This window comes from Cricetulus griseus, chromosome 5 (assembly GCF_003668045.3).
Source record: "Cricetulus griseus strain 17A/GY chromosome 5, alternate assembly CriGri-PICRH-1.0, whole genome shotgun sequence".
Lineage (NCBI taxonomy): Eukaryota > Metazoa > Chordata > Mammalia > Rodentia > Cricetidae > Cricetulus > Cricetulus griseus.
The window spans coordinates 178,934,776-178,961,126 of record NC_048598.1 but is presented as its reverse complement, the minus strand read 5'-3'; the positions used below and the strand labels follow the sequence as shown (position 1 = coordinate 178,961,126).

General features: G+C 41.9%; 1 protein-coding gene and 2 gene segments (V, D, J or C); all 3 read right to left on the bottom strand.

Annotated features, from left to right (window-relative positions):
• LOC113838430 overlaps positions 1–719 on the bottom strand; it is a 2,694-nt gene extending 1,975 nt beyond the window's left edge. The window contains 2 exon segments of the V gene segment in view: positions 251–585; positions 668–719. Coding sequence covers positions 251–585; positions 668–713 — 381 coding nt within the window.
• An 8,221-nt stretch (positions 720–8,940) lies between these two features.
• LOC113838431 (signal-regulatory protein beta-2-like) lies at positions 8,941–15,851 on the bottom strand. The gene is made up of 4 exons (XM_035445902.1): positions 15,809–15,851; positions 15,318–15,726; positions 13,661–13,671; positions 8,941–9,320 (listed from the first exon to the last, which is right to left on the bottom strand). Exons 1-4 carry the CDS (start codon positions 15,849–15,851, stop codon positions 8,941–8,943), a joined length of 843 nt encoding a protein of 280 aa, XP_035301793.1.
• Positions 15,852–22,162: 6,311 nt separating this feature from the next.
• Positions 22,163–22,610, bottom strand: LOC103164419 (the record flags this gene model as incomplete). The annotated part of the segment is given in 2 exon segments: positions 22,163–22,485; positions 22,568–22,610. Coding segments are annotated over 2 exon segments (366 nt in total), but the record flags the coding sequence as incomplete, so codon positions are not given.
• Positions 22,611–26,351: the final 3,741 nt, after the last annotated feature.

Below are 26,351 nucleotides of genomic sequence, written 5' to 3'. Positions count from 1 at the left end.
CACAATTTTCACTTTTATTGTTTTATTAATAAAGAAGCATGTTAATAGAGGTGGTCACTGGAGAAGATTTTGTCAAGGTATGGTAAACAATCCAGCAACCTAAATCGGCATCACTTCATGCACAGTTGTGATTTTGAGAATTTGGTAAGACTGTGTCAACTGACAGACACTCAGATTGTTTGTTTCTGAGCTAGTCTCCAGGCTGGTCCTCTGTGTCATCTCAGCTTCCTGCTCCTCCAGGTTTTCTGACACACTCAGGATGTGGTTGCAACACTGTATATCTTGCACAGTAATAGACAGCAGAGTCGTCAGATGTCAGGCTGCTGAGCTCCATGTAGGCTGTGCTGGAGGATGTGTCTGCAGTCAGTGTGGCCTTGCCCTGGAACTTCTGATTATACTTTGTATCACGATCTCCAGGATAAATCCATCCAATCCACTCCAGACCCTGTCCAGGCTTTTGCTTCACCCAGTGCATAAAACGATCAGTGAAGGTGTAGCCTGAAGCCTTGCAGGACATCTTCACTAAGGATCCAGGCCTCCTCAACTCAGCCCCAGACTGCTGCAGCTGGACCTGGGAGTGGACACCTGTGGAGAGAAAGGCAGAGTGGACTTCAGTGTCACCTGAGTGCGTGACCTCTCCTCAAGTCGGGAACTTGGTGCCCATTACCTGTAGCTGCTGTCACCAGGAAGAGGATGATCCAGCTCCATCCCATGGTGAGGACCTGTGTGCTCAGTGACTGTGGAGAGGACACTGGTCATATGCTGGTCATGGTATGGACTTCCCTTATTTACCACCATGGACTCACATCATTTGCATATTCATGAGGCAGTTTTTTTAAAGATAGGCAACTAGTTTAGTTGGAGAAGACAGGGTAGGGGACAACTAGCTCAAACAGCAGGATGCTGATTTCCACATCCTCAACATGTCTCAGGAAGTAGCCATTCCTGAGACCTATGCAGACCCTGTGGAAACATCAAGGCCTAATCTCTCAATTTACAAATAGAATCCCAACCTGAGATACTTATCCTCTTGAAATAAAATGTTTCTCAGGTCGGGTAATAATTGTGTCTGGAAATTTCAAAAATTCTGAAATCAGGAGAACTTGCCATCTTCTTTCATATACAAAAAATTAATATTTGCTTTTCCAGGAGGTTGCAGCTGTGAATTGTGTGTGTGTGTGTGTGTGTGTGTGTGTGTGTGTGTGTGTGTGTTTCCTTTTCTTTTTGTCTATTTGTTTTCTTCTATAGGGATAAAAATCATTGTATACTTGAGAGATATGGAGGTGATTAAGATCTGAAAGGAATAGAGCAGTAAATTTATTATCTGAAACAATTATATGAAAAATTAACTATCAAAAAATCAATAAATCTTAATACACCAAATAAGAAAATAACAAATTATGCCATATTTAGCAAAACATATTTAACTGTGTCTTAAAATTCAAGACTTCACATATCAACTACAATAGATGTTGTTCAGAAAACAGACTTTAAAAGGATTCCTCAGAGACTATGGTGTCACCTCCTCTCTTCAACTCATTTTTGTCCTGATGATTTTTTGATCCATTGTGACCTCTGTTGGTCCTGAGCACACCTGCATGTTGGTATGTCTTGGCTTAGACTCAAATTTCACTGTGTAGCTTGAGCACTAACACATCCATGCTACCACAATACACACCGAGCTCAGCTGCAGAGAAAAATTGCTCTTGTTTTCCTGGAGATCCTGCACACATGTCCCTGAGATTGGTTTTCAGTTGGGCCTCTATTATCACTAATATTCCTCACAATGCCATGGTCTTTCCTGGGGGCAGATGGATCCACATCCAGCACTACCCACTGGTACTACAGAGTCACACTCCAAAGAATTACAGCATGTAAAATCACTGCTCCTAGGAAAAATAAACATCTTATTCATGGTAGACCTGATGAGGAATGCCTTTCTGTATTCTGTGTATATATGTTTCTCTTATTGGTCAATGAATAAAGCTGTTTCAGCCAATTGACTGGCATGATTTATCCAGGCGAGAAATCCAAAAAGGGATAAAGAAACGTGTAGGAAGACACTTTAAACATGCCTCCCAAGGGCTGGCTACAGGTGTGCCTGCCTACGCCCATCAGGGTGTGGTCAAGGTGATGTCAGTGTAGCATGGTAAAGGTTTAAGGAGATAGGGAATGCACATGGTAGTCTCTCTTTTCCCTGCTGTTTTGGCTTGTTGTAATTGCCTGCCGGTTGGCTACCTAAGAAATATATATCCTGACCATCACAGGCTATGTATTAGTTATTAACTGTAATGTGAAAGTAGTACGGAGAGTCAGAGAGATGCCATGTAGATGTCAAGGAGGAATGAGACTTCGACATCACCTGTAAGGCAAGCCACATGGACATACACAGAAAAATAGAAATGGGTAAATAATTAGGAGTTTAGACAATAAGAAGCCTCAGCCTGCAGTCAAATATTTGATAAGTAATATACGATTCTGTGTGTTTATTTGCAAATAAACAAGTGCAGAACTGGGTCAGACAGAAACTTCCATCTACATAGACCCATCGAGTTGACCTGGTCTAGTTGGTTTGAAAAGCACATGTCAGAGTTTTTCAGGATAGAGACCTTGGCTCCTGGGGCACTGTGTGCTTTTTACTTTCTGAGAAACTGAGGCACTCCCACAGTCAGTGAAGATTCAAGCCACCCCTGTTTCTCCTTGTCCCAAGGAGTTTTCAAAGCATGTAGAAGCTTGACAGGAAAATTGGTCTTAAACATGAATTTAAACCCTACTGTGTTTACCTTGAAAATGTCATTGTGTCCTGACAAATACCATTGTATTGATCCTGGCAACCACCTTTATAGTCTGTTTGTGAAAAGAGGATGGATTCTCCGTTTGTGATAAGGGGATAGATTCTCTGTTTGTGATGAATATAGAAGTCAGATTGCTCACAACAAACTTGTCACTGCATCAGTCTTGTGGCCCCTCCATCCTGAACTGGTTAAAATTCAGCTCTCACTGACCATTATCAGTAAACTCTGGCTTGATGAGTAAACACTGGTATATACAAGGTTTGTGTCAACTGGATTTATAGGTTTATTCAACTTTTGATTACCAAATCAGAAAAATCTCAGTTCACATTCGTTAAATAGTGCTTATATATTTATCTCTTTTCTTCTCTAAGACACTGAGAATTTAATTCTCAGGTTTTTGGTGTCCATAATATGTCCAACCTGCATGTTCAATGTGGTCCTATGTCACTGGCGGCCATGTGGCCTGACCTCACCCTGTCATTTGGTACAGACATTGGATCTCTTTTTTTCCATCACACTGTGCTGATTATTAACTGTACTTTTCTTGATCTCTGTAATCCCACATTCTGTACTCTGTTTGTTCACCCTTAGCTGAGGTCACTATAATAGAATCCAAAGAAGACTCAGCCTAGACAGTACATTCTCTTTTCCTTTACAGATGCTGAAATCCGTGATCATTAACCCTGAACCAACACCATCACTCCTCCCATTTATCTTTCTCTAACTCACAGGTAAACACTCAAGCTTTCATACATTCAGCTGCATCAAAAAGTTCACTTCAGCAAGCAGGCAGGTAATGTGAGCAAGAAAACAGCAGTAAAAAGCAGAAAACTGACATAAGGAACTCTGTTGCTAATGGAAGGGAGATAGAACAGAGAAGAGATACCCATTAAATCTAACCAACATGGCTGCTGAATTGTGACCAAACATCAATGTCATCAGTGGATATGCTAACACAAAAGGAGGGCATCTCACCTGCTCTCAACCCTAGTCAGAGGAACACAGACAACTAAGGAACTTTGTGTCTGAGAAATACTCATCTAGAAAGAAGTATGCAGCAAAACAAAAAGCTCTGAAATCACATTTGCAAGTAACGTTATGTGGACTTAGAAGATTTTTCTTATTTATTTAGGTATGTAATGTATATGTAGATATATAAATACACATACATATTTAAGGAAAAGGGATTAAATATGAAAAAAAGCAGAAGCAGAATAAAATATAAAATTTTACTCACACATAATAATTTTTTGAAAAAAGATATTAATATTGAAAATTGAAGAAATTCTGATGAGTGTATAAATGATCAGGTCTCAGATGCCTGTGACTTCTCTTTGGACTCTTTTCCTTCTGCTGTTACCTTGTCCAACTTTGATGTCATGGTTCTTGTTCTGATTATTATATTTTATTTCATTATATTTCACTGTTAACAACAAAAATAAATGCATCACTGGAAACTATGGTCACAAACTATGAAAATTTTAAAAGAAATATTTGAAGAGAACAACACAGGGCTTGAAATCTAACTGGAATGTATAAGGAAACAGAAGCCATTGTTTTGTTTGGGTGTGGTTTTAATCATAGTTCCAGTGCTTCTAAAAGAATATATGCCACTCTCATTGATTTGGATTACTCCCAATATCATGATGATAAGACCTTAGTGCTTAACAGGTTATACCCTCTGGATATGAGACACAAGTAAGTCAAGGTGAAACTGATTTGTAGACTTCTTCAATGTTGACTGATGTTCCTATTTCCAAAAGTACTTGTTCAAGCTACAGAGGGTGAAAAGTCATCAAAGATTTCCCAGCTACTACAATTCCTACTACAAAGAATTCCTACTACAATTCTTCCCTGACAAGACAGAGATGTTCACTTGCAAACTAGTGGTAAGATTCCTTTGATTGGCAACTAGGCTTTGATTACTTGAAATTGAATTGTAAGACACAAGAGGGAAAAATGCCTTGTAACATCTTTTCATTTAAAAGAATGTTTATATACAATACATCTGCTCACAATTCTCCCATCTCCCCCAAGATTCTCACACCTCCCCACCATTCCAACTTCAGGCCTTCTTCTCCTCCTGTTTCTCTTTAGAAATTAAAATGGCAAATAAATTGAAATGTAAACAATCCATAAAAGAATAAAAAACTCAAGAAGTACATGCAGGTGCACATATGCAACACACACATACACACACATGCACACACATAACACACTCTCACACACACACATAAATACACACACATACACACACATGCACACACATACACACATTCTCACACACACATAAATACACACACTTACACACACATGCACACACATACACACATTCTCACACACACATAAATACACACACATACACACACATGCACACACATACACACATTCTCACACACACACATAAATACATACACACACACACACACACCAGCATAATCGCTGTCACCAAGAAATTGGTCTTGGGAAGTTTCAGTACTCTAGGCCTACTGTGTTGTGCAATGGCCCTAGCATCTTCTTTACATCATGTCCTCCATTGCAATTGAGGACCAGGCTCCAAAACTGCTGTAGCCAACTCTTTCCAGTCGCTCTGGGATAGTTCTGTTACTAGTTGACAATGAATTAAACATCTGCCTCACAAAGGGTAAATGCATACCATATGAGATGATCACTTCCGTAAATCTCCACAAATATATTATTTCCACAATAATCCAGTCAGCTCTTACACAGGCTGGGGATATCTGTCATTTGGCATGTGTTCTGTTAGGTAACTGGATAAGGGCGGTTGTTTGAAAGCATTGGGTTATTACTCTCTAATCTTATAATACTGATGTTGAATCTCCTTTCAGTTCCTCTGACTTTGTCTGAATATCTCTTAAGATTGTATCTTATCAGTCAAAATGGAATTATTTACTTTATTAACTCTTTCTAAGACCTATATGCTGGCATCAAATCAAGCAACTTGGCACACATTTAATTGTATTGTTTTTAAACCACATATCATATAACCTCACAGAGACATATCTCCTTCCATCATAATGGAGTTTCCAATTAGTTAACTTTGGAAAAAACTTTTTTTAAACAACACCCTCTCTGAGAATTTCCAATTCTGTCTCCAAATCAGTTGATGATGATCGTGGAATGTGACACTTAGCGAGACTGAGTGGAGATCAAAGGCTGTAAAGAGAGTGGTGAGTACATACAGCTGCCATGATGGCCTGTCAGCAGTCTGAGGAGAATGGAAGGGAGAGGGAACTGGGATTGATATGTAAATTAAGATTATTTCTAATTTAAGTAAAATATATATATATATATAATATATATATATATATATATATATATATAACAATGCCCTCATTTGCTACTGTTGGCATTAAAGGTATTTGGGTTTTTTTCTTCTTTTCTCATGTCACTAAAAAGGGGATAAATATCACCTGCTTAGTGTTGGTTTAAAGTTGTATAGAGTTGAGTATGGAAGGTGATGCTCAGTCTCTGGTATCTCTTTTAGATATGTTTAAGGGTCTGGATGGGAAGGGTATGGTTAGGGTTGGATATAGTTAGGTTAACATACTTCTTGTGAACTATTTTTAGCAACTATGAGCTATAAATAACCTAAATTGTTAGATTCTAGTATGTTGTCTGTAAAAGGTCTTCTTTTTGTTTACGATGTTTTGCACAGAAGTATAAAGACCTTTCAGTTCTATCTCTGTCATTCATATATATATATATATGAATGAATATATATATATAATTGTACCTGCTAAATTATTTTGGGAAGCTTCAGCCATTGCACAACTATGCTTCTGGGAATTACAGATCATAGTTATCCATGTTTCGTATAGCTATGAGATGAGTCAGACAGATATATAATCTTCAAACACTTCATAGAACATAAATGTTTAAATACTAGTACTCCGTTGATATGAGACACAATTGCTCCTGACAGCACCAAACTATTCCAGTGAGTATGGTGGGCACCATTGACAAATCCTTCTGGAGTTCATTCTCTCCTTGGCTACTGGCCTCTTGTGCAAAGACCTGACCCCACATCAACAGCTGACTCTGGACCTGATGTCCTACTGAACTTTCAGGAGATAAACTTAAAGAAGACTGCTGAACACTGCCAATCAGGGTAAGACAGTCTTTTAACCGCCCTGCTTCAGTTTTGGTCTGTCAGTTACTCTAGGTCTTAGCCAAAGCAGGTTGCCCCTACGCTGCTATGATACTCTGGGTGACTGTCCAGGTAGCCTGTTGGTTCTGTCTTCTCTGCACCTTTGGAAGTTGCTCACCTGCACTTCCTGCCTACCCTAGTATTGTTATCTTCATTCTCAGGTCTCTGATGAGGTTGATGATTAGACTGTCACAAGTATTGTTCTGTCTTCCTAGATAGAAATATTAGGTACAGGATTAAAATTTTTCAGTTTAGAACAACTTCATAATTTCTGTTATGTCTTTGCCCTAGTACTGGATATGTAGTTCATGGCAATTGCTCTATGTTGCTTCACTGGCCATACATAGGTCATAAATTGTGTATGATTTTACCATGCCTTCTCCAAGAGCATACTTAATATTTGCTATCATTTTGTATAGTTTTGTATCAAGTCTAAATCTTATTTAAACTAAAAGGGGACTTGTAGTGACATATTCATCTACTGTACCTGTAGGATTGACCATCCCCCTTTTGGGCGTGGTCAGAGGTGTGGATGTGATTGATTTAAAGGAATAGGATTGAGGCTCCCGAAGCCCCTTCTTCAGTTCTCAGAGAGCATCTGGATGTCAGGGTCTGCATCCTTGGAGTGGGAGTCCATGACAGTCACTTGTTTTCTGTGTAAGATTCTTTTCCCCAAATGAATTCCACTGCAACTTATTGGTCAAGCATCCTGATTACCATGTCCAATGTGAAGACTTGATGCTGGAACAGAAAACAGAAAGTAGGGAGTTCACAGGAAATCCTCACAGGATTCTGAGAAAACCATCTCAGTGCTCACTTTCCAGGGTGATTCTCAGAGAACCACCCCAATCAATGCACAGGGGAAAAGGGACAGGCGGCTCCTTCTGTAGTCTTTCCCTCCAACTTTCCTCATGACAGACCTGAGATCTGTGCTCTGAGCTCCTCTGGAATTCATCTCCTTCATGAAACTGAGGGAAAGCAATGAAAGAGAAACTTTGCCCACTAAGGGAGCCACTGTGATGGGGAGCAAGAGGTTCAAAGCCTTAAGGATCACAAGAATCATGAGGAGCAGAGGCAACGACCATGTCCTCTAGGAGAGACACTCACCTGTCTGAGAGAAGAGGCCCAGATGAGGGCAATGTGTTCTTGGACTTACCTGGTTTTTGGAAAATTCTACCTCATGTATTAATTCACTCAGATTTCTAAATGAATCTTACAGCCTGGGTTGTACAAACAGCAGAATAATTGCCATTTCATTTAAGAAAGCTTCAAATCCCACACTAAAGGCTGCAAGATTTCTAATGACACCTCTTCCCACAACTAGTCAATAGTCATGTGAGAACTTTGGGGCTCTGCTTCAGATGAAATTTGAATGTTAGAAAGCAGAGGTGGAGATGGGAAGAGGGACATGGGAGAAAGACAGAAAGAGAAAAAGACAGAGACTGGGACAGTGACAGGGACGGTGACAGAGAGACTCCAGTATCTACATATTTTCTTTCTCACACAATGACAGAGGTGTATTTTGTTGATTCAAAGTTGCCCTGGACGACTTTTAACTTTAATAGCATCCTAACAAGCCACAATCCAAAGGAGCCTACTTTGTCACTTAATGTTTCCCATGTTTGTTTTGTAGAGACGAAGTTCAGCTTATACTTCAATCGAGAGGCAATGAGAATCATGGCATATACTGATGCTCAAGATGGAAAAGGAGGCCAAATGATGATTGGTGAGGACAAATATTCTACTCATTATCCCCATCACATCTATGAAAATAATGACACTGTTTTCTTATGGCCATTACTGCCACCCGAGGATCTGTGAAAGCAGAAACACAATGCCAAGGAATAATGTCCCTTTGGGACAGCATGTGTTTGGTGGACATAACACACCCAAGCCCACAGGAAGTGGGTGGTCCTTCCTCACTGTGCTGCTTCCGGGCTGAGACCAAACTGCATGAATACTCAGTGCCAGGTGTCACAGAGGCACTCCTGTCCCCTGAAGGAAGGCTTGTTTTTGTGCAGGCTCACACTGAAGTCCCATCACTGTGCCCCTTGCACAGAAATACACAGCTGTGTCTTCAGTGGTCACAGCGCTCAGCCTCAGGGAAAACTGATTCTTCGATGTGTCTACTGTCATGGTTATTCGGCTCTTGAGAGACGGGTTGTAGTTGGTGTTTCCATTATTATAAATTTCACCCATCCACTCCAGCCCTTTCCCTGGATGCTGACGAATCCAATGCCACCAGTAACCGCTGCTAATGGAGTAACCAGTCACAGTACAGGTGAGGGACAGTGACTGCGAGGGCTTCAGCAGACCAGGCCCTGACTCCTGCAGCTGCACCTGGGACAGGACACCTGTGAACAAAGAACAACAGTGAGTCAGGAGCTCAGAACCAGCAGAACAAGGTTCTCCTCTGCTTCCCCGTGGAACTCACAGCTGGGAAACATCAGCAGGAAAATGAAGACCCACAAGGGTTTCATGTTCTTGGGGGTGAATTCAGTGCCTCCCCAAAAATATTCTCCAGGGTGTAGAAGGCTCTGAATTTAAGCAGATGCTTGACTTCTGGTGGCATTTCTACAAATTTGCATGTGGGATGTTCCTCTAAGTAAATGTAAGAGAGCATGCTGCATGACCACTTTCACCACATGTGTGAGAAGGCTGCAAGCTTGTCTCTCTGAGAACACAGCTCTCTCTTACTTAGCTCCTGGCATGAAATGGGGAAATGTGTACAGTGGGCTCATCTAAGGCCAGAGTTGTTATTGACACACAATATTTAGATAGATAGATAGATAGATAGATAGATAGATAGATAGATAGATAGATAGGTGAACGAATGAATGAATAAAGTATCAAATTTCACCATACAAATGAGGTTCCCCAGACTGGCCACTGAGTGACCACATTTGACTCACCAGTTGAACTATTAATATTATTGTCCCTTTTAGGAAATAGCAATGACCTAAGTTCTCAGCTCTGAGTGCACGGCCCAGGGACACATGTTCTGATTCTGCTCATGTCATAACCCACATAAGGCAAGTGACATCACATACCATCATCCCAGAGTCATCCCTAAAACACTCCCTGATCTGTACTCAGTCCTCTCAAGTTTCATGTTCATACAAGTTCATACACTTTACAGTGCAGCCTGGCTGTAAATAGTTTGCAACGAGTGTACTGAGGGAGAGAGAGAGAGAGAGAGAGAGAGAGAGAGAGAGAGAGAGAGAGAGAGAGAGAGAACCTGAGAGTGGAGTCCTAATCAGATCAGCAGTCGTGCAGTGAAGTGATCAGCAGTGTAGCTCAGGTAATAAAGTACTCACATATGAAATCCACTCAAAGTTAAATAAAACAAAAAGTTATGCTGTTTAAATCAGAATAAAAGGAGGAGAGAGAGTGGGGAGAGAGGGGAGGAGGGACGGGAGGAGGGAGATGGGGAAGGGAGGGATTGTTGTGATGAAGCAGCAGGAGGAGGGGGATCAGAAGATGAAGGAAGGAGGAGGAAGAGCTGAAGAGAGAGAGGAGGAGGGGTGGAGTCATCTTCACACAACTCACTGAAGTCTTGGGGATCAATGTGAAGGAGTGTGGGAAGAGTGTAAGAGTCAGAGAAACAGGGGGATTGCTGTGAGAGGATTTTTCCTAGAAATGCCAAAAGCTGCACCAAGGAGGTCTCTCCAGCATGAATAGCAGCTTCCTTTAAGACTTTGTAGTCACTTTCCTGTATCTCAGAAATGATGAAGTTTGGGCCCAGGAAATTGTTTGTCCTGGGCATTGTAGAGACAATCAGGAGCCACTATCCAGTAGAGGCCAACAGAACCCCACCACGATGGCAGACATTCTAAACTATTTTCATACAATGATGAATGCCCTTGGGTGAAAGGGTGTAGCCCAGCTGCAGTAAAGTGTGGCCCCCTTCTCACAATATACTACTTACCATATACATCTTTCAAAACACACTGCCTACTGCATCACAGTTAATTACCCACAGGATAGGACATTCTCAGCAAGATGCAAGCATAGTGAGACACATGTCACGGTGGAGGGTGTGAGCAATTAATGTTGAATCATTTAATATCTTTTGCTCACAGGTTTTAACAAACTAAGTTTTACCATCCTACCTAGATTTTGTTTATTATGTTTTTAAACTGTCCTTAATGTCAAGTCCAGGTAAATAAGGACTTTTTAAAATGATATTCTTCATCCCAAACATAATGTTCTTCAAATCTATATGATGTTATAACCTGAGCAAATAGTTCCATTATACATCTGTACATTCTTATTAGTAAATCTGTAAATCCGTAAATCCTTCCCTGGTCTCCGTCTCTTTGAACCTCTATCTATCTATCTATCTATCTATCTATCTATCTATCTATCTATCTTTATGTCACTATCTTTGTCTCTCTTCCCCTCTCTCTCTTGTTCTGTCTGTCTGTCTGTCTGTCTGTCTGTCTGTCTGTCTGTCTGTCTGTCTGTCTCTATGTATCCATGTTGACACAATGGTTTCAAGACCCTACAGTGGCCAAGAGAAAATCTTAGCCCCAGTTCAGTGGAAATGTTTCCTTGCTCCCCGAGAGACAGCTTCTTTCCATTTAAATCAAGGCTGTTGGCCTGCAGAGACCAGACAGAGGAGAAATATCTGAGACCTATTAAGGTGTGTAGATTACAGAGTGTGTCTGTGCTGACCTCCCCTAATCCCAAACTCTGTCCTAATCAGAATAACTTCAATTTTGTCCTGAAACTCATTGAGAGTGCAGCCTCACAAATACCTCTGATCTTCCTGAGCATGTGACCCTGGTGACATCTGCAGAGTCATTTCTGCTAACAGGAAACTGCAGGTCCATTTCTGGTATCAGGGTTGATTCAGTATTTACATCCTTTATACTGTGTGGTATATGTAGTTTCTTAAGTTAAGGAAAAAAAAAACAGAAATCTGTTTCCACAGATGTTACAGACATTTATAAACTACAAGTGCAGAGAACACCAGGGACATCATCAGATGGATTTGAGATCCAGGAACCAGGACTCCACTCTGCACCTGTTCCTGAGCTGTCCCTGTTCACCATGTGCTGACGTCGCCCCCTGCTGGTTCTAAACGCTCCTGCAGGGAGGTTTTTTGTCAGGCTTCACACTCCATTGTGATCCAGAAAATCATTAGTCATCACAAAGAAAAAATTATCCTATGGAAGTCTGGATATCTAGAAGAAATAATCTAACAAAGTAAGCCTGGAAGACATAAATAATGCAAACAGATCATTGTCAATGAGGTTGATGCTGGCCTCAGAAGCCTCGCCTTAAAGAAATGTCCAGGAGCAGACAGAGCCCATGTTGAATCCAACAAGAAGATTACAAATATATACAATAACCTATATAATATGAACCCATGTAGGGCAAGTTGCAGCAAATTTCATAAAAGACATATCACTAGTATTAAAAGCACAGACAGAGACCAATGTAGTGACTTTGGTTGAACGCAGTACCCTATTCTCACCAACACACAGTTCATTTTACACCTTACACAGAGAAGCATTGAAGTTTCATGTGATGTGCATATTCGTGTTATATGAAATGTTTATAGACAGCTATAAAGTCTCTCAGCAAGTTCACATATGGCAGGAAGATTGTCTTAACCTCATTCTGTTACTGTGATACATGAAACCAGAAATAAGATAGAATTTTGTGGAGGTCAGAAGCTTTGGATCTCCTTGTGAAAAACATGCCACCTCCTTGTAAGTGGGCCCTGTGTAATTCCATGTCCCCAGACAGTTTGAAACCAACAACAAACCAGCATTCACATCTGTGTTAAGTTTCCATGGATGTTTTCCCCAAGTTAATAGGTAAGGGAACCTCTCTTTCCTTTCTGTCCTGACTATGTGGTTTATATTTGAAAAACAGAGTCCGTGGTGACATTGGTTTTATACACATAACACAGAAGAGAGCAAAAGAGTGTTGGTCCTTGGAGGACAAGAAATTTCTGTCCAACTTACCTGGTGTAGGAGACACTTACTGAGTACCACATTGTCGGCAGGGATAAGACAAGTCCTTAAGCCCAGGTCTTAGAGCCTCTTGATAGACACCCTCGTGGGAGAGTGTCTATCTGAGAATCCCATTCAATACAGAGTCGTGAAAGGAAATAATTCCCCTACCTTCTGGTCAACCCCTGCTTTACAGATGGAGGAGAGAGCAGGGTTTTTCATAAAATCACTGATATTTCAAATGTTATTTAAAATTCAACATAGGTTTGTATGTTCTTTAACATAGAATTAGCCCAGGGGACTCATGTCTGCCACAAGATATTTCCATACAATTACATCCATATTAAGCATATAAAATTCATATTTGTCATAGAGAAGGAATGTCTACTAGAGAAACATCTAAAGTAAATTTTCTGAGCCAAAGAGACATCTCATGACATCAAAACATTGAGATTGCCAAGTATCACAGCATTTTTCCAAAACCCAATGCTCTAAAGAAGGAAAGCAACCAAACATGAACTGTGAGAGGTGATGCTGTGTCACTGTAGGTCCTTGTGCTGTAAAGGCTGAAGACAGTAGGGCAACATCCTGTGACTGGGAAAGAAGCACATTCGGGGGCCACAGAACTGTGTATGATCTCAGGACCTATCTAAATTAGCCTGCACTTACACTGAATCCCTGTGTGAGGTCTGTCAAAAGTGATTTAATAACACTTTTAACCAACTTACAGGAATTAAACCTGTAGGGGTGAAAAGGTCAAGGAGAAACACTCTGTCTCTGTCTTGATCCAAGTCATCTGCTCTTCCATGCTTCTGACTAAAGGCTGTTGATTGTGTGTTTTTATATGTGTTATGATAATCATTTACTGAAAACACAAAACATGATTTTGAATAAATCTTATTAAATGAATATCCAGAATCATTTAATAAATCATACAGATATTGTTTGATGAATAATGTTTGTAGTCTTTATTTTGAGTTCCTTGGAGTCGCTAACAAGGAGTCATCCTTGTTACAGTGTGTTAAAGATGACTTCATCTCCTCTGTTCATAGACCAAGCTACACCTTACTTCCATGCCCACTCTGCACTAATGAGTCTGAGGATTGGCTGTTATTAGAAAATCCTTACAACTGAGGACAGTCTGTGGGACTTTGGTGGACTTTTTGGATGCCAATCTTCTTCTTCACCCCTGGAAATCCCATATCTGAGTCTTTCCTTTTATATGAATGTCCTTTAGGCTCTGGGATCCCATGGTGGAGACAGATCTCATCAATGGAGAGACAGCTGTACAGTGCAAGTTCTGAGGGACTTCAACCTCTCTGTATTCTCTGTCACCTTGTGTGTGACACTACAATGATTTGGGGGCATTTATTTCAGACTTTCTTACTCATCTTTGGTTTGTTCAAATTTCCCTAATGTTCAGATAGAATTTGACAAAAATATCACAAAATGCAATGTAAGGCTTGTTAACTGAAGGGTTGATATGAGACCACTCACACTGCTGAGTTTATTTTAATTACATGAGTGGGGCTCTGTGTGTCATGGTGTGTACTTGGGTTAGATTTCCATTCTCAGGGCTCTGTGGGAGGAGAGCACAAATCACAGGCAAGGTCAATCTGACCACATAACGTTTACTTTTCTTCAACATCAGAGGTAGATTCTGCTCTGTCAAATTTTAAGATGTTAACAATTAGTGTGAAAACTTGAGTATTTACTTCATATGGTAATTTTAATCCTATCACCAATTGATATATTTTCTCACACAAAAGAGTCCATATTTGTGAGGAAGTAACCATTGACAGCAGAGTTCTTATCTATACTCAGCCCCACACACTTGACACCAGGAAATCCCCTGTTGTGCATTGCAAAGTGGGTAATGCAGCTGCAGGTGTGTGGACCCCCTTGTCACACTGTATGTCATTCCCTAGGCATCTCAGCAACTGTTTTGTGTGAGCAGACTAGGATGAACTCTAACACATAGATGTTACTGAGAGTACAGTGTGTGAGCGATCAAAAATGAAATTAAATTTTTATGTGAAAACTGATTCCATATGAGATCAGCTGAGATCCAAAAAGCTGCTTTCATCAAAACATATTCATCAACACAGAGAAATGGCTCAGTCTATAAAGATTTTATCCACATTCAGAGTGACAAGAAATATTACTGTACACCCTGGCCTGAGACTCACAGCGAAACAAAAACGAATGTGACTTTATATAAACACAACATTGCAGCATGAGAGAGAGAGAGAAAGAGAGAGAGAGAGAGAGAGAGAGAGAGAGAGAGAGAGAGAGAAAAGACCCCATGTCTTCTCTGTTCTTAAGGAGTGAGAAGCAAAGTCAGTGGAAACCAGGCATTTTTTCTTCCCTATTCTAAAAACTTACAGTTCCTCAGCTTCCTTAGGGCTGAGCGCCCCCTGCTGCCCGAGAGCTCCTTTGCAGGGAGGTTTTTGTCTGGGCTCATGCTGAAGTCCCCTCGCTGTGTATCTTGCACAGTAATATGTGGGTATGTCTTCAGTGGTCACAGAGTTCAGCTGCAGGAAGAACTGGTTCTTGGCTGTGTCTCTGGTGATGGAGATGCGGCTCTTGAGGGATGGGTTGTAGCCAGTGCCACCACTATAACCTATGGCCCCCATCCACTCCAGCTTCTTCCCTGGGAACTGCCTGATCCAGGTCCACCAGGAACCACTGGTGGTGATGGAGTCACCAGTGACAGAACAAGTGAGGGACAGCGACTGTGAGGGCTTCACCAGGCCAGGTCCTGACTCCTGAAGCTGCACCTTGGACAGGACTCCTGCAGACAGGAAGAGTCAATTCTGTCAATCACATGTTGTCACATCCCCTCATTGACACATGTATGAAATGGTCACACTCACCAGGAAGGGCTGTCACCAGGTACACAAGACCCAACAGTCTCATCTTCTAGGCTACACCCCCTTTTCTCAGAGGTCAGCCTCCTGTGAGAGAGATGTGAGCTCCCACAGCCCAGGAGGGGATTTAACTTAGAGCTAGAAGATGCATTTGCATGAGGGGAGTCAGCCTTGTCCTTATAAAAGAGAAGGGTGGATATCACTCCATTTCCTTATTACAATACAGACATCACTCAATGTCATTTTCTATAGTGTGTGTCTGAGGTAAAAGAGTTTGGGGACCACAGGGTTCACAGGACACACACACTGGCATGACCCCACCTCCACTTTCTAGACCAATACCCCCCACAATCTCCCTCCTCTCCCTTTCCCTCTCCCACTCCCCCCACCTCCCATCTGCTCCTTGTAGAGCATAAGTCCTTCCCTAGGAAGCTACTAATTCTGTCCATCATCTCCTTGAGGCTGACCAAGGAGCCTCCCCACCCCCTGGCACCCCTGTGTCTAGGCTGGGCAGGTTCTCTCTCCATTTAGAATGGGCTCCACTAAGTCTGATTGTGCATTAGAGTTAGATCTTGTTCACACCATCAGTGGCCTCAGGTTGAAAGACCCCTGTCCCTTAGCCCTTTCTTTCTCAAGTTTGTCTCCTCTTCCTCCTGTCGGCGGCTTCCCCGATCCCCACCCCCGGTGGCCTTTCCCCGCCCGGCCCGAGAACAAGCACCGGGTGGGGCCGGCCCGAGAATGAGCACCAGGTGGGCCAGCCCGAGAACGAGCACCGGGTGGGCTGGCACGAGGGCGAGCACCAGGTGGGTCAGCACGAGAACAAACACCGAGTGAGCCGGCCTGGAGCTCTGCCCCTGAGCCCCCGCCCCGCCCGAAGAGAAACACTCCGTCCCAAGGTCTCCGCCCCCAAGGTCAGCCATCAGGAAAGGGGGGGGAATTGAGTCTGCTGTACCAGACACCAGACCTTGAGAATATGCTGATCTGGAATGGCTCTGTGTCTCATTTGAACCATCCAATGGAAATGATTCTGTATTTCGCCTCATTTGAAAGACTCTGTGTTTCACCTCATTTGAATAACTCTGTACTTTGCCTCATTTGAATAACCCTGTATAGCGCCTCATATACATTGACCAATGGGAATAGCTCTGTATAATGCCTCATTAGAATTATCCAATAGAATCCCTGCTCCTAGCTTGCGCCTTTTTCCTATATAAGGACCCCTTTTCCCTTGGCTCGGGGCGCTTAGCCACACAGAAGCTAAGTCGCCCCGGGTACCTGCGTCTCCAATAAAGCCTCTTGTTTTTTGCATCCAGTTCGTGGCCTCGCTGATTCCTGGGTATTTGGGTCTCCCTCTACGAAAGTATCCCTTCGGGGTCTTTCAAGGTATTGTCCCAGCTGCACCACTGTCACCTATATTCAGGGAGTCTTGTTCAGTCTTATGCAGGTTCCCCATTAGTCAGACCAGAGTCACTGTTCTCTCACTGTCTCAGGTCTGCTGATTCTGTGGACTTTCCAATCATGATCTTGACCCCTTTGTTCATATTATCACTCCTCCCTCACTTTGATTGCACCCCAGGAGCTTGGCCCATTGGTTAGTTGTGGATTTCTGGATGTGCCTCTATCTGTTTATTGTAGAGCTTTAAAGCTTCTCTGGGGTGGAGGATTGTAGTCTGAGTATCTTTTGCTTCATTTCTGGTATCCACTTATGATTGAGTACATACTATATTTGTTTTGTGGGAATGGGTTTCCTCACTCAGGCTGGTTTTTTTTTTTTCTAGCTTAGTCCACTTGTCTGCAGATTTTAGGATGTCTTTTTTTCTTACTGCTGAGTAGTACTCCATTATGTAAATATATCACAGTTACTTCATCCATTATTTGGTTAAGGGGCATCTAAGTTATTACCAAGTTCCGGATTTTACAAATAATGCTGCTATGAATGAAATTGCTGCTTCTGTATTTTTGGGTCTCATGTCAACTCCAATCTACTATTAACACTTGGCTTCCTGAGTTCCTGGTTTCTGATTAGGAAGACCACACTGCTCAAGTTTTTCTTCCCTTTTCCAGACAAGTAATGTTTTCCCATCTTTCCTAGAAAGTTAGCAAGCTGTCATGTCATTGTAGCATGGGGTCCATACCTACTTCTGTTATGATAAATCTTTCTGCCAAAAGCCTCCAAGCCCCCAACACCACATGTGCACTCTATGCCAACCGCCTGCCTGAGTTAGGGCCCCAATTAATGCACAGAGACAGTTGTATTAGGTACAATGCTGCTTGGCCTATGACTAGGATTCTCATCTGTTAGCTCAGTCTTAATTATCATAAATCTATATATTTTATAAGACTTATTGCACGCCTTCCATTGGTGCTCTACCATTGCTGCTTCAGGAGGCAAAGGGGAAAAAAGGGACACTTCCTGTTTCTCCTTGCTTAAATGAGTCTCCTTGCTATGTCACTTCCTGCCTGGATCACCACTTCTCTACTACATTCCCCAGAATCCTATTTGACTCCTAGTCCTTTCTAATTTGCTGTCTCATTGGCCAAACAGTATTTTATTTATCATCCAGCAAGACAAACACATACACAGAAGCACTTCCCCATCATACTTCTTCCTCCTTCCTGACTGCAGAATGTAGAGGAAACACATGCTGATGGGAGAAGCTTCTTCCCATACTTCCTCCTCCCTCCTCAACTCCCAAGTCCCCCCATCCGTATTCACCACCTTGCTGTCTTTTGACAAAAAATAGAATTCTAGTGAATAAAATACACAAAGTAAAACGAGATAAAAATAACACATTTGAACAGGAAAAAACAAACCAAAAACTGAATAGCAAGAGCCCCAGAAAAGGCACTAGAAACAGGTGTGGTTGCAGGGACCACCAGATTTATTTACTCAGGAACCCCATAAAAAGACAAAATGAGAAGCTGCACCATATAGGCAAAGGAACTCTAGAATACAATAAGAAATAAATAGATAAATGTATAAAATAGAAATAAAGCCATATGATATCATGACACAGGAAACCTCCCAAAGGTATTTGAATTAGATCCTGTAAGCAACTTAAATTTGAATCTTTGTTTGCATTAATTATTAGTTTGGTGAAGTCTGTGTTTCAATTCGCACTACTGTACATCAGGGTCAGCAGATTTAAACATTTTCAAACATTTTCAAATAAAGGAACCATGTGTGTCTCTAAGAAATCTGGAGCCTCCCGGGACATGAAACTCTATCCTGATTTGGTGAGACTCAGCATGAAGAACCTTGAGTTGCCTCTCCATAAGATTAGACTGTCCAGTCCTGGCTCCCAATTATGGCTTTTATGAGATGTACTGTCTCCATGGTGACAGAGAGGGCCTTTGAACTGTGTCATTTCCTTTTCTGTAGTAGTCCCAGGAGAGTGACAGAGTCTAGAAACTAACTGATCTTGTGTCCTTCTAGGGGAGGATTCTAACTGCCATAGGAGATGGTGTCCTGGGTCTTGTATGTGGTTAACTGAGAGGAGTAAACTCTGAGTAGATTCAGGAAACACCCTTGCTGGCCCCTCTATACTTACCCTTCAGGCTATGCATAGCTAAATTATTTTGCTTTTACTTTCTGATGTCTCATGGCAAAAATACTTACCAATGTCAGTGACCATGTGGACTTGATGTCATTTGGAAAATCACAATATACAATATTTGACCTCTATAATTATTTGACAGATCTTGGTCTCCAATTGATTAATCTCACCCCATATAGGGATTGCTCTGAAATGTTTGTAGACAGTTTAATGTGCTCTCAGCAACCATGTACAGTTCAGGAAGGTTATCCTAGGAATCTTGTGTGACTGTGATGAATCATGGCAGCCATAAGATGAAGTTCTGTGGAGGATGGGAACTTTACCTCTACTTGAGAGAATCAGTGTGTCCCCACCGAAGTCAGGCCTATTCAACTTACATGGGTCCATCCAGTTCAAATATAACAACACCCAACATTCTTACCACTTTTGATCTTTCTGTGGATGGTTCCCTGGAATTCACAGATAACAGAACCCCTCTTCCCTTTCTATCCTGACCATGTGGTTTATATCTGAGTAAGAGATTTCATGATGTTGCTGAAACTTTATGTTGCACACAGGACATTGAGGGGACACTGGGCCTTGGAGGACAGGAACTTTCTATAATTAAAATACCCTGTAGCCATGCTATCAATGGCAGAATTATTTGTTCCGGTCATTCAGCCCTTGTAGAGACAAGGTATGTGTGTTCTCCTAATGAAAACAGAAGAAAAACAAAAATGCACAGATATAGAGAATTCATTAGATACAGATATTTGAAAGTTAGAGTCATAAATCAAGAGGGATTATAAGTGGCCCTTCACATCTCTAAAAACAAAAATCTCTCCCAGTTTCTCTTTCTCTCTCTCTCCCTCTCTTTCTTTTATCTGTCTCTCTCTCTCTCTCTCTCTGTGTGTGTGTGTGTGTGTGTGTGTGTGTGTGTGTGTGTGTGTGTTGGTGTGGGGGGTGCAGTTATCATGTGCAATACACTGATGTCCAGTCAGTGTCAATCAGTGTGAAAATAAAACTTGTGACAAAGACAATGAAATTGGGGGAAACAGGGGAATGATCAACTGGGCTCCTGATGACATCAACGCCTTTTACATCACCAGTTTCCAATCCCGCTCCTCTGGCCCATGTTATATGAGCAGAAGCCCAAAATGTCTCCAAAGTGACAGATTCTATATGGAGAGGACCTCACAAAATGATATTTGGCTCTGTCCTAATCTCTCTCAAATGATAGGAAATTTGATTGCTACCAACAAAAGCAATACAGGATTAGCCTTACCTATAAATGATTACATAGTATTTAAATTAAGAGGAAAGATGAAGAGACTCCGCACAAATCTATGGAAAAATCTTCCACCAAAGTATTTGGCGTGCTGTTAGCTACATCACTGAATTTTGAAAGGTGTTTTTGTTTGTTGAGCTATTGTTGACTTTTCCTAGCAGGTGTTGTTCAGCTACCAGACTTTAAGATGGGTGCCCACAGAGGCTCTGGAGTTCCCTCCAACCTCATCTGATATCTATCCTGGTGATTAATGGCTCCATTGTTGCCCAGGCAAATTGGAAAATCGAGGAAATTTTTCATTTTTGTTTTTATTCCGTCTGACAACAAGTGGCAAACAGAAACCTTAGTGCCCTCTGGAAATAATGGTTTGTTTAGGAGAATGGAAACAGGTGGTAACTGTGGTGGAATATGACAGGGCCAAGGGTCTGTAGAAGAGTATTTGAGCAGGAAGAGGAAATCACACGTTCTAAAATGTGAGCAGACATGCACTTGTTTAAAAGGAAGCCCATGGTGTCAGTTCAGAACTGGGGACCATCTAGTATTTCTGAGCAGCCTCAGCCATTCTTAACGGCCTGTGTTGCTCCCAAGCTGCTGTGTAGGGAGGTTTGTGTCTGAGTTCACACTAAATTCTCCTCCCATTTGTCTGGCAAGGTAAGTCATGGCAGGTGATTAATTCAGAAAACTTGGCCAATGGAGGTGTCCCTACCCATGCTCATGCTGGAGTATTTTACTTCCCAATCACAAACTGGGTCTCCACTAGTCCATAGTATGGTACCTGTGTGCACTTGACACATTTTTTTAAAAAATAGTAACTATCAGTATAAACACATGAGGATTTGTTTAATGTGATGCTTTTAATCACAATGCAAATTTAAGTAATGTTTGTACAATAAATCCCAACATTGGGCTTGAGTTTCAAAGTCACAACAGAGTCTTTGTACTTCAACCATGCTCATTTGACCTCAGGAAATTCCTGCCCTCTCTTATGGGTGGTAATACAGCTGCAGTGATGTTTGGCCCCAGTCTGTGGCACATTCCTTAGCCACAGGAGCAACTGCTTCCTGTCAGTACTCTAGGAAGTGCTATGGCATGCGGATGTATCAGAGACGGAAGGAACGGAGAATCGAACATAGAATTGACTCTTTTAATGGGACAACTACAGCAATGCCAAGGTAAGCTGCCTTTCAAAACGATGGTTTCATTAAAAAAAATCCTCAAACCACAGAGATGGCTCAGCTGGCAAATGCCAGAACCAAAAAGGGATAAGAAATGCTACTGCGCACACTGTGTCCAGACTCACAGTGAGAAACAAACAAATGTTTGTTTTACAAAGGCACAGCGTCTCAGAATCAGGGAGAGAAAACAACTTCTGTGTTCTCTGTGCTTAGGGAGGTGAAAGCAAAGTCAAAAGAAAACCAAATGTTTTTATTTCCCTGCTCTGAAGTCTTAGAGTTCCTGGGCTTCGTGAGTGCTGCGCGCCCCCTGCTGGCCCAGAGCTCCTCTGCAGGGAGGTTTTTGTCTGGGCTCATGCTGAAGTCCCCTCACTGTGTTTCTTGCACAGTAATATGTGGCTGTGTCCTCAGTGGTCACAGATTTCAGCTGCAGGAAGAACTGGTTCTTAGCTGTGTCTCTGGTGATGGAGATGCGGCTCTTGAGGGATGGGTTGTAGTCAGTGCCACCACTATAACCTATGTACCCCATCCATTCCAGCTTCTTCCCTGGGAACTGCCTGATCCAGTTCCATGAGTAACCATAGGTGGTGATGGAGTAACCAGTGACAGAGCAAGTGAGGGACAGCGACTGTGAGGGCTTCACCAGGCCAGGTCCTGACTCCTGAAGCTGGATCTGGGACAGGACACCTGCAGACAGGAAGAGTCAATTCTGTCAATCACATGTTGTCACATCCCCTCATGGACACATGTATGAAATGGTCACACTCACCAGGAAGGGCTGTCACCAGGTACAGAAGACCCAACAGTCTCATCTTCTAGGCTACACCTCCTTTTCTCAGAGGTCAGCCTCCTGTGAGAGAGATGTGAGCTCCCAAAGCCCAGGAGGGGATTTAACTTAGAACTAGAAGATGCATTTGCATGTGGGGAGTCAGCCTTGTCCTTATAAAAGAGGAGGGTGGATACCACTCCATTTCCTCATTACAACACAGCCATCACTGTGTCTCATTTGCTATAGTGTGTGTCTGAGGTAAGACAGTTTGGGGACCACAGGGTTCACAGGACACACACAATGGCATGACCCCACCTCCACTTTCTAGACCAATGCCCCGAAATCTTCTGCTCCTGTATATGTTTTTTTTTTTTTTGCTTTTTTCCATTCATTTATTTCTTAACATTTTACATATTATTATTCTTTAATTAATTAATTTTATATTCAAATTCCATTTTCTCCTCCCTCCTCTCCCTTCCCTTCTCCCACTCCCCCCACCTCCCATCTGCTCCTTGTAGAGCATAAGTCCTTCCCTAGGAATCTACTAATTCTGTCCATCATCTCCTTGAGGCTGACCAAGGTGCCTCCCCACCTCCTGGCTCCCCTGTGTCTAGGCTGGGCAGGTTCTCTCTCCATTTAGAATGGGCTCCACTAAGTCTGATTGTGCATTAGAGTTAGATCTTGTTCACACCATCAGTGGCCTCATGTATTGTCCCAGCTGCACCACTGTCACCTATATTCAGGGAGTCTTGTTCAGTCTTATGCAGGTTCCCCATTAGTCAGACCTGAGTCACTGATCTCTCACTGTCTCAGGTCTGCTGATTCTGTGGAATCCCAATCATGATTTTGACCCCTTTGTTCATATCATCCTTCCTCCCTCACTTTGTTTGTACCCCAGGAGCTTGGCCCATTGCTTAGTTGGGGATTTCTGCATCTGCTTCTCTCTGTTTATGGTAGAGGGTTAAAGCTTCTCTGGGGTTGATGATTGTAGTCTGTGTATCTTTAGCTTCATTTCTGGTATCCACTTAAGATTGAGTACATACTATATTTGTTTTGTGGGAATGGATTTCCTCACTCAGGCTGTTTTTTTTCTAGCTTAGTCCATTTGTCTGCAGATTTTAGGATGTCTTTGTTTCTTACTGCTTAGTAGTACTCCATTGTGTAAATATATCACAGTTACTTCATTCATTATTTGGTTATGGGGCATCTAAGTTATTACCAAGTTCTAGATTTTATGAATAATGCTGCTATGAACGAAATTGCTGCTTCTGTATTTTTATGTCTCATGTCAAATCCAATCTACTATTTACAATTGGCATCCTGAGTTCCTGGTTTCTGATTAGGAAGACAACACTGCTCAAGTTTTTCTTCCCTTTTCCAGCCAAGTAATGTTTTCCCATCTTTCCTAGAAAGTTAGCACACTGTCATGTCATTGCAGCATGTGGTCCATACCTACTTCTGTTACGATAAATCTTTCCGCCAAAAGCTGCCAAGCCCCCAACGCCATGTTTGCACAGTATGCCTTGTGCCTGCCTGAGTTAGGGCCCCAAGTAGGGCACAGAGACACTTGTATTAGGTATAATGCTGCTTGGCCATTGACAAGGATTCTCATTTGTTAGCTCAGTCTTAATTATCATAAATCAATATATTTTATAAGACTTATTGACGCCTTCCAATGGCACTCTCCCTTACTGTTGGATCATATCACTGCTGGAGGATGCAAAGGGGAAAAAGGGATACTTCCTGTTTCTCCTTGCTTAAATGAGTCTCCTTGCTATGTCACCTTCTGCCTGGATCACCACTTCCCTACTACATTTCCCAGAATCCTCTTTGACTCCTAGTCCTGTCTAACTTGCTATCTCATTAGCCAAACAGTATTTTATTTATCATCCAGCAAGACAAACACATACACAGAAGCACTTCCCCATCATGCTTTTCCTCCTTCCTGACTGCAGAATGTAGAGGAAACACAGGCTGATGGGAGAAGCTTCTTCCCATACTTCCTCCTCCCTCCTCAACTCCCAAGTCCCCCATCCGTATTCACCACCTTGCTGTCTTTTGACAACAAATAGGATTCTGGTGAATAAAATACAATCAAGTACACTTAGATAAAAATTGACACATTTGAACAGGAGAAAACAAACAAAAACTGAATGACAAGACTCCACGAAAAGGCACAAGAAACAGGTATGGATGCAGAGACCACCAGATTTATATACTCAGGAATCCCACAAAAAGCCAAAATGAGAAGTTGTAGTATATAGGCAAAGGAACTCTAGGACAAAACCAGAGATAAATAGATAAATATATAAAATAGAAATAAAGCTATGTGATATAATGATACAGGAAACCTTCCAAAGGTATTTGAATTAGATCCTGATGGCATCTGCTGATGGAAATGAAGCCTGTGCTTAGGACTATTTGGTTTCCTCCACCTGACACTCTTTGAGGAATGTCATTTTTCAATTTAAAGGTGTTATGAATTGGAGATAGGTTCTAAGTTAGTGATGGGACCACATGCACACCTCCTTGTGCTCTAGAACCCCATCTGCTGTGGACAAATGCATGTCCTGGTTTTCCAATAGAGAAATTCTTTCTACTCTGAGAAAACTGGCTTCATCGTGATTGAGAGAGTCTTTGAACAAGGTCATTTCTGTTATTATAGCATTCCCAGGAGAGTGACACAGATTCGAGGAACTAACGGATCCTGTGTCCTTCTAGGGGAGGGTTCTAACTGCCATAGGAGATGGTCTCCTGGGCCTTGTATGTGGTTAACTGAGAGGAATAAACACTGAGTAGAGTCAGGAAACACCCTTGCTGGTCTCTCTGCACTTACTCCCCAGGCTCTGCATGAATGATTTATTTTGGTTTTCCTTTTTGATCCCTCATAGCAAAAATAGAAATGTTATTGATCATATGGACTTGTCATTTTAAAATCATAATACACAATTTCAGACTGTGTACCTCTGTGTTTTCGTTGACAGAACATTGTCTCCAATTGATTATTTTCACCCCATGCAGGGATTGCTCTGAAATGTTTGTAGACAGTTTTATTCTCTATTAGCAATCCTTTATAGGTCAGGAAAGTTGTCTGAAGAACCTTGTGTGAATGGAATGCAGCAGGGTAGACATAAGAAGGAGTTCTGTGGTGAATGGAAGCTTTGACTATTCTTGAGAAATCCAGTCTCTCCCCACAGAAGTCAGGCCTATGAACCTTGCATTAATCCAGCAAGTTCATGTCTAACAACAACCCAACCTTCATATCACTGTTAGTCTTTCTGTTGAGAGTTCCCAGGGATATACAGATAAGGGAATCCTCTTTACTTTCTATCCTGAGGCTGTGGTTTATATCTGAGCAAGAGAGTTCATGATGCTGATGAACCTTTATACTGCACATAAACCATTAGGAGGACACTGGGGCTTGGAGGAAAATAAATTTTTATATTTAAATTGTCAGATCGTAGCCATGTTATCAATGGCAGAATTATTTTGCCCGATATTCAGCTTATGTACAGCCAAGGTATTGTGTTCTCCTAAATAAAACAGAACATAAACAAAAAGCCTACATAGACAGAATTGCTTAGATACAGATATATGAAAGTTACAAATGAGTCAAAATTAAGAGTGGATATAGCAGTTGTCCTCGGTAGTAGAGTGGTGAGTATCCCTGCCTGTCACTCGGGAGACCGGGGACCAGGGTTTGATTCCCCGAGGGGGAGACTAGCAGCCTCTTTCTGTCTTGGAGGTACATGCTTTAACCCCAGCACTCGGGAGGCATTGGCAG

Bases quoted from the DNA above. Each gene is read 5' to 3' on its own strand.
- LOC113838431 (XM_035445902.1), bottom strand. From the start codon at position 15,851: ATGAGACTGTTGGGTCTTGTGTACCTGGTGACAGCCCTTCCTG. The intron at 15,727-15,808 runs GTGAGTGTGACC...TCCTGTCTGCAG, and splicing joins CCTGGTGACAGCCCTTCCTG to GAGTCCTGTCCAAGGTGCAG.